This window comes from Phacochoerus africanus, chromosome 6 (assembly GCF_016906955.1).
Source record: "Phacochoerus africanus isolate WHEZ1 chromosome 6, ROS_Pafr_v1, whole genome shotgun sequence".
Classification (NCBI taxonomy): Eukaryota; Metazoa; Chordata; class Mammalia; order Artiodactyla; family Suidae; genus Phacochoerus; species Phacochoerus africanus.
The window spans coordinates 57,237,954-57,247,172 of record NC_062549.1 but is presented as its reverse complement, the minus strand read 5'-3'; the positions used below and the strand labels follow the sequence as shown (position 1 = coordinate 57,247,172).

General features: G+C 43.4%; 1 protein-coding gene across 1 annotated transcript in view; it reads left to right on the top strand.

Annotated features, from left to right (window-relative positions):
- Positions 1 to 3,703: 3,703 nt before the first annotated feature.
- Positions 3,704 to 9,219, top strand: part of STMN2 (stathmin 2) — a 54,082-nt gene continuing 48,566 nt past the window's right edge. Inside the window, exon 1 of the mRNA XM_047783698.1 lies at positions 3,704 to 4,088. Coding sequence (XP_047639654.1) covers positions 4,070 to 4,088 — 19 coding nt within the window. The 5' untranslated portion in view covers positions 3,704 to 4,069. The remainder of the gene's footprint in view (positions 4,089 to 9,219) is intronic.

The window sequence follows — 9,219 nt, the reverse complement described above, 5'->3', positions numbered from 1 at the left end:
TTTCTCTACAGTTTGGAAAGAAATCAACATCTAAGGCCTCATTGCAGAGATAATACACAAATACACCAAAACCCACAATAATTAAAATCTCTGTTAGCATGCTTTTGACTTTCACTTCCTCTTACTGCTGTTAAAGATTTTAAAAATTATCAAGGGGTTTCCATTGACAAGAGCTTTATCCCTCAATGTCAAGATACAAATAAAGAAACAATAGGAATTTCCGCTGTGGCCCAGTGGGTTAAGAATCCGATTGAAGGAGCTCCAGTCAATCCCTGGCCCAGCACAGTGGGCTAAAGATACAGCATTGCCACAGCTAAGACGTAGGTCACAGCTGTGGCTCGAATTCAGTCCCTGGCCCAGGAACTTCCATATGTCATGGGTATGGCCATTTAACAACAAAAAAAAGAAACATTGATAAACAGCTTAGTACTCACTCCTAAGATGAACTAAGCAAAGAAGGATGGTTGGAAGAATCATATGGCTTCACAAGGTACAATCATCTTGAATTATTTTCAAGAGTGTTGAAAATTGTTGTGGTTGTTATTGTTTTTTCACAAGCATTTATTGACTATCTACCATGTGAATCATGAAGCCAAGCACTACAAAAGATATAAAGACATGCACTAAGTCCCTACCCTTAAAAAGTTTAACTGTATTGAAAACCACAAACAGAGTAGCTGCGATTGATTGATTGATTTTTGCCATTTCTTAGGCCGCTCCCACGGCATATGGAGGTTCCCAGGCTAGGGGTCCAATCGGAGCTGTAGCTGCCAGCCTATGCCAGAGCCACAGCAACGCGGGATCCGAGCCACGTCTGTGACCTACACCACAGCTCATGGCAACACTAGATTCTTAACCCACTGAGCAAGGCCAGGGATCGAACCCGCACCTCATGGTTCCTATTCAGATTCGTTAACCACTGAGCCACGATGGGAACTCCCAAGCTGCTATTTAGTAAATGTCCATGGTGATTTAGGCAGTCTACACATGGGAAAACTTCATTCTACCCCGTATCCTTCAAGACAGGTATTCTTGTCCTTATTTACATTGTATAGATCTAGTCCCTATTCTTTAATTTGGGTATCCACCCATCCTCACCAAAACTATTTGCTTGAAGGAAAGCTGATTCTCGTCTTCAGACCTCTGGAACCTACTCAAGCTACTTAGTTAGATGAGCCAACAAATCCCCCTTTATCATCAAAGCCAGTTTGGATTGTTTTTTCCATTCTTTGTAACCAAAAGAACTCCAATTGATACACAGAATAATATTCATCCTGCAAAATTTAGTAATATTTTTCTTAAAGAGGTGGGAGTTAGAGTTTCCTTTATTTTATAATTTTTCAGACACTAAAAAGATTAGCTGATTTCATAAAATAATGCCTGAAATTTCATTAAACAAATATTTTGTGGATGAATAAATTAGCTGAACAAATGAATGACTAACAATTAAACTACCGAATATGAGATTTCTCTGTTCCTATTTTGTCCCTACCCTCTGAAGCTAAGATGCGTAATTGACATTTTTGTGTTAAAAGAAAATGCAAAACAATAATTGACGTAACTCAGTTCTTTGAACTTAATTTGTCTTAGCCAGTTGATGATAGCCTGCTATCTCTGTATTCTATCGTAAGCCATACTAACCTACCATCTCCCCTGCTTGACACTATTTGAAAATCATACATAACTAAGCTTAGGTTGCCAGCATCTAGAAAGTCAGAAATAAAAAAGAGTCACATAGCTGACACTTTCCCCATGTATACTGACCTCTATCTCACATTCCTATCCATCCGTAAGGAATGATTATCAGAGAATAAATAAGATTAGACCATAAAATGTGTGTTTTGTTTTGTTTTACTCATAGCGATCAAAAGTACAATAGATCTTGTTCAGCTGCCAATGGTAGTCATTAAAGATATCAATGCTATGATTTAGGGAAATTTTTCTCCAAGGGAATCTAAAGAATGGGGCAGAGATGACACATAACCTGAGGGGAAGGGGTGTGGTGGGAAAAGGAATTCTTTAAAGATATATTGTCATATGGACATACTGAAAATCCCTCATCTTCTGACTGGTAACTACTCCATTGAGAGGAAATCTGCTCTTACATTTCAAGTGGGAAATGGCTATAGAGAGAGAGAGAAAAGTTTATTTATTTCCAGGCCCTGACAACTTCTCCATTGCTCTCTTGCTGTTGCTGTGTCATACTCACAGGTCTGTACAATGACAGGAAAAATATTTTCTAATCTTCCTGTTCAAGAAGTGATTTTATTGATCTCTAATTTATCTTTTATTTTTCCTATGATTCAGCAGGTCATAATTGCTCCAGTTCCAGTAGCTTTCTATCATTCAGAAGATGTCCATGGAGTTAAAATGCCTCACAAGGTAATAGAAGGTGAAGAAATTTATTTCAGCACCAAGGAGAGTGCCCTGTTATTCTCCAATGGTTTTATGTGTTCAAAATCTCATATCATTCATGAAGCTAAAAAGAAATTTTAAAGGGTGCCTTGATAGAAAGCTGCTAAAAACTTATTTCATTCATGAGAAAAATTCTTATCATTTCTGTAAAATTAAATTGCCAAGAGTTTCTACATGATTTCAACATGTTATTCTTTCAGCTTACAAATATAATGGAATTGGGGATTATTTGCCTATTTTCCCAATGTCAAAATCACAGTTTCTGAATAGACCTTGATTGGAGGAAGGTTCGGTGAAGTCACAGAAGTGTTAAAATAACAGTGACTAAAAGCTCCAAGAGAACAAGTCCTAAAATGTTTCTCACTGCTGTGGCCTCAGAGCTTGGCACATAGTAAATGCTCAATGAGTATTTCTGTGAGTCAAGTGAAAAAAAAAAAAAAAAAGGAACCAATGAATAGCATTCATTAAGTGAGTAGGTGTGAATTAAGGAATATCTTGTTCATAATGAAAAGTAGCTTTTTTCAGCTGGTCTCAAGAGATCCTCAGCCTAGAACATGAACACATCTTTCTTTAGCCTGTATCAATGGTACCTCTGCATCTCAGGAAAAAAAAAAAAAACTCCAGATCACACCACTCATCTCCACTAAGCTCTCAGTGGGTTCTCCTTAGAGCCCTAGAAAGTTCACTGAGGTTTCAATCAGTGCAGTTCTACATCTCCAGGGTAGCATGGCATCCACCCACCTCTGGCTCCTCCAATCCTCAAGCCAACCAGTCAACCTGGTTCTGCCCTGTTACCAGATGCACAGGACCCAGGCACAAGAGGCTAATGCTCATTCTCTTCCACAAAGTCCCCAGATAGACCATAACTGCTTGTCCCTATTCCCAAGCAACCCAGGCAGCCCCTTCCTCCTGTGTCACGAGTAGAAAACGTCAGGCCTTGCTCTGCTGAGAGATCCTCAAGAGTCTAGAGACGCCTGAGTCCAGCTGTGTTAGAAGACAAAGGACAATAATGCAGTTCTGCACTGAGTTTCCACCACAGCCAGACATGGTGTCACCCTGGGAGACTATCATCTACCAAAGACGTGGGCAAAGGTAAAAGAGAAAACATGAACTAGTGAAAACAGGGTTTAAACAGTTATTTCCAACAGTCAGCATGTTGTGAAGACTTCTCAGGCCTCCGAATCCCTTTCCTTCTTTTATGTCTATTTGTGCAATGAAACATGTGCGAATCAAGTCAAGCCTCCTGACTCCCAGGTAGGCAAAGCCCAGTTCTTAGCTCCTAGAAGGCTTCTGGGCTAAGGCTCCACTCTACTTGGACTGTACTATCAGGCCCCCAAAACGGGGGGAGCTGCCAGGAAGGACTGATTTCCATTTCAAACTGCATTCTGGTACTTTGTACTCCAGCACCATTGGCCGATCAATATTTAATGCTTGGAGATTCTGACTCTGTGGGAGTCATGTCAGGGGACCTTGGGAGCCAATCTGCTTGAGCTTCTGAGTGATAATTATTCATGGGCTCCTGCCTCTTGCTCTTTCTCTCGCACGGTCCCACTCTGCAGACTCAGTGCCTTATTCAGTCTTCTCTCTCGCTCTCTGCGCTGCTGTAGCTGGACCCTCCGCCTTCGCCACCGCTCAGCATCTGCACATCCCTACAATGGCTAAAACAGCAATGGGTAAGGCATCGCGCCTCGTTCTTCCTCGGCTCTCTCTGGAGCCCACCTCTCACCTTCTCTCATAGGCATTTGGAGATATTTTTTAGAGAAAAAGATGTTATTGGTAACATAGGAATCGGCAAGGACGGAAGCAGCACTGGGGTTAGGGGGAGGAAACAGAGGGGATCCTTAAACATCTAAAGCGAAGAATTTTTTTTTTAAGGTGAAAGCAGGTAAGTTGACTTCCCATGGGTAGGAAATTTATTCTGTTTCCATATTTTAAATTAGGGCTCAGTCGTGGGGGGAGGGGGCTATCTTAACAGTATGCCTTAAACCGGGTTAAGCGATATTTTGAAAAGTGCTTTGTAACGTGCTTTATTTCTTCTCTAGTTAAAAAAAGAAAAAGAAAGAAAATAGGGAAGAAAAGGGGGTATGAGAGAAAGGAAAAAGAAAAATGCAAAGTCAAAGCCGTCCTATCTAGGCTTTTTGAAAGATGGGTGGAGACAAGGGAGGCGGGTGAAGAACCGGGCAAATTTTATGGTATTGTCTAGTCGGAAAAACCGCTAGTCCTGGGGCGCGGTGCAGGGAAGAAGGGATGGGGAGGGGTTGGGGGGATGGGGGGCGGCGGGGAGACTTATACTCCTTTGTTTTAGGGAAAGGGAGGGGAAGGAGAGAGGAAGTCGGGAGGGCACGGAGGGCGCGGGTGGGCAGCTGCAGGGGCGGGGAAGTGCGCGGTTGGGGAGGGGTGGAGGGACATCGGTTTCGCAGGCGCTGGGGTGGGGTTTCTTTGTGTGAGGACGAGCAGTCCCCCCCTGGGGGCGGGGGGAGGCACCTGCAGAGCTGGGCTCACAATGCGGACTGCCCCACCCTGTGCGGAGCCGCGCCGGCGCCTTCCCCCCTCCCCCGCAGCCGGGCGCAGCATCTTCGGCGGAAAAGGGGCCGGGTTGGGAGCGCTGCGCGACGCCCGGGAGCCCAGCCCTGGGGGATAGCATGGCCACGCGCCACGCCCCGTGCTTTGCGTTCCTGACTCCTTGGCTCTGCTTACGAGTGAGACCTGACCATTGCCCCCGCCTTCCCCACCCCTGGCCTCATTGTTCTGCTTTAGGGAGAGAAGGGGGCAAAAGTGGGTTAACATTTTTCTTTTCAAAAACACATTACCTAGGGTGATTAGACTAAACGCAGATAAAGGCTTTTTGAACTCATTTGGTCGTTTTTGGGAAAAAGCTTCGGAACCTAGATATGAGTATATATAATAACCGGATAGAAAAGAGGTCAACGTCTTAAATTGAGCCAAGTAAAATATCTGTTTTGTAGGTCAGACAGGGCCAAAGACCAGCAATTCTCATAAGCTCAGCCCCGTGTCAGAGACAGTGGAGACAGAAGAGACCAAACGAAGTTCCGGATCCAGGGCCTCCATCCCCAAAGGGTCATGCGTCTCCAATGCCCCCTCCCCCCCCGCCCCGTGAGGGGGTAGGTGGGAGCTGGGGACTGGCAGGGAGGTACCCAAGGTTGGGTGGCAGCTGGAAGCACCCTTCCCCCAGGACCCAGTGTGGGATGCGGAGAAGGGAAAAGCCAGCGAAAAGGGCTTGCTCTGGACAGCTCCTCCCTGCCCCACCCTCCCTGGCGGAGTCAAAAGCCCTTGTTTCAGATACTTGGCCAAGAAAGGGGCTTGGGGAGGGGCCCTTGAGCGGTCTGCAGTCCCAGTGCCCCTTTGCCCAACCCCGCAGCCCAGAACAGCCCGGGCGCCCCTCGAAGTGAGCCTACACCGGGCGTTGCTCCGAGTGCCAGCGCCGAGCCCCTCCCAGCCTAGAAAGTAGCTCTGCAGACGGGCTGGCTAGAGCCCGGTCAGGCCACACAAAGGCGGCGGCCCCACCCCAGCCGGCCGCGGGACCGCAGAGGTGACCCCTTCCCAGCAGGGCGGGGAGGGTTTCTCTTCTCGCCCTCCCACATTCGGAGGACCTTGGGGCTATTTCCCGCAGCCTAAGCCCACGGCCCACGCTCTGTCCTCCACGCTTTCCTGGGTCAGACCCCTTGGATGGTCTCCGCACAAGAGACCCTCGTCGGTTGAGCTAGAGGCTCGGCCCCACCCTTCGCAGCTGGGGGCCAAATCCGACAGCCGCTGGCCGGGTGGGGGCGCACGTGGTGAGCCGCGCGTGGAGCGCAGCCAGCCCTGCAGAGCCCGGCGCCGCGCCCCGCGTTCCCCGCCCCAGAGCTGGGCGCTCGCCACCGCGGGTGCAGTCCTGGAGACAGGTTTCTGCGCAGTGTCCCGAACTACCCCGACTTCCCACAATTCGCGGTTCTCCCGCGAGTCCGGAAAGGTTCGGAGAATGGGGGATGGGGGCGATCGCGCTCTGCGCTCCGCATCCTCACCAAGAGGTTTCTGCTGCAGGAGGGCGTCTGCAAACTCATCACCATCATCAGTACTGCTGTTACTTCAAATGGTTATTATTATTTCTTCACTCAGTGGCCATATTTGTTCAGACGGTTTGAATGATTGCCTTTGAATAAGGATTAACCCTTGTTGCACTCACTTTTCTTTTCTCCCTCCTAATCTCCACCCCCTCAAAAAAAAAATCATTTTCCTGTTCATTTTACATTATAAAGCAAATATAGTTTCCGCTCCCGTAGGGATTATGATGTACGTTCACATGGGTCAGATGTAGGTGCAGGCGCTCGCCAAGGGCAGGGCTTGTATGCCAGAGACTGCTGGAAAATTCTCACAGAGAATTGTTTGTGACTGCAATGGGTGAAAAATACCCAGGTATGATTGAAATGTCATGATCTTCACTTTGTATTTCATAGACTATATCTATAAATATATAAACTGTATGCACAAATTTTAATGATTTCTATTTCAAAACTGTTCTTCCAATTGCTGATGCTCGATACCGTCTCAATTCTGCACAGAAACATGGATCGTGAAATGGTAGCCACCTTCCCATTAGTAAAAATCCCACCCCAAATATGACAAATGCAAGAGTCCCTTCTGCCATGAGTAAGCAAATCATGAAAAGAAGCACAACCTCTGCGTTATTAAAATAATGGATTTTTAAATTGTTCTAGTTGCAAAGCATAATCAATTAATCACCAGGGCGGGTGTTTTTTCCTGATTCATTAAACAATTATTGTATTCAGCATGACTGTACTAGGTGGATATAATATTCTCTGTCATCTTCTCTAATGAAGTGGACACCTTCTAAATGGATACTTAATAACTAGAAATGTAAAGAAGAGGATTTGGTCAAAATTTCAAAATCAAATTGACAAAGAAATAGCAGTAGCTTATCACTTAATCATCTATAATTAGTTTATACTAGGTAAGCTGAGCCTGCAATAATCATTACTGCCAGTGTAGCCCAAGGCAGGTAGCTAGTATAATGACATAAATTAATATACCTGGTAGAGGTTGTCAATGCGAATGCATGGTAAAATTCTCTGCAAGAAAATAAATTTTTAAATGATAAATAATTAAGATTGGATGGTTTGTCATATAAAAATCTACTTTAGTCAAAATTAACCATGGTTTTGTGATGTGATTTACAGACTTGTAGTAAATTATTCCAAGGGGAAAGGGGGTGTTTTCATTGTTAGAGAAACTGCCTCTGCCCTTAGTCATTAATATTTTTAGCAGAATTTTATTTGTTGCATTAAAACATTTTTACTTATTTTCATGGTTTTAGTTATGAATGTATAGAGTGTGGAATAAGCATGTAATCATTTGACACAAATGCTTTCCATCAAATAATTTGATCTCAGTAATGAAATGCTGCAAGAAGCTACATTTTACTCAGTAGATTCAAGAAATGTCCTCTCAGAGTGGCATAAAGCCAATTCACACAATAAAATAGTTTTCCTCCCTAGAATTTAAGGTTAAAATAGTTACTCAATTTGGTGAATATCTAGTAGTATCTATCAAGCAGGATTTTAAATTTAAATCTGTACAATTAAAAATGAAAAGGAAGGTAAATCAATTACATAATTAATTGAGGATTTTTGTCATTGATAAATTCAGACCATCTTTAGGAAAATCCCTGATTTATCCATCTCTGGTGTTTCTCATTCCAAGTGATTATTCACTGCACCCCACCCCAGTAGCCCATTGCTCCCACAGGCTGGATGAAGCAGGTGGCTACCTGCTTAGGGTGTGGCTACCCTAAGCTTGTTGATAGCTAACTCCAGCTCACACCAGTTTCCTCTTTGGTCTTAGGAAAACACAGATTAATCTGTTGACACAGGATCTATGACCTTATGTGAAAAATGCAAGAAATTTTTCAGACAAGAAAAATACACGCAATTAGCTATTGACCCAGATGTTTCCAGAACGGAAGCTCAAAAGAACCCTTTGCTGGTTCTCCAAACTGGAAAATCTTAGAGTCTGCATTAACTTCTCACCCCACTAGAGGGCAATCAGGTTCTCCAAAGAAGTAGATGGATTTAAACCCTGTTTCAAATGCTAGCTGTTTAGTAACATCTTTTCTCTTATCTGGAGCACTTAATTGCTTATTAGGTAAGTTAATGCCGTACTTAACCTAGTGGATAAAAAATATTTGTACACTTTTTCAAGGAGACAAGATGAAATGAGCAATCTTGTAATCTGGAAGTTAAGTGTAGGCCCAGGTTAATTATTCTTATGATTTTACTTTCTAGTATCATTACATTATTATTATTATATGATTTATGTTATTGGGGGGGTTTAGTGGATAAATAGTAGAAAATAGAGTTGTGTCAAAATTATATAGGAATAGAATGTTTCAGTATTTAAATAAAGGAATTAATTAAACAAAAGCATTGTTTAGTTATTCATTTATTTAAATTGTGCTCAATGTTCAGGACACACCTGAATGTCACTACACCTTTGATGAACTTGCAAGTTAGGAGATAAAACAGGTAGATACAAAATGATACTGAGAGGGGTCCCCCCAAAGTGGCTGTTACTATTTTCCCCACTTTTTAAGGTTTTTTTTTTTTCCATTTAAAGGATACTTTTTAAACCAAATCCAGTGTGATTTCAGCTTGAATATTTAAGCCTAATGTTTTGTCAGTTTTCAATAATTATGGAGTACCTCCTGGTAGTAGTTTTATTAGTTTAGTAGAAAATTGATGTTAATGAAATAAGAAGAAACAGATAAGCATAAACTTAAATAATCCTTAA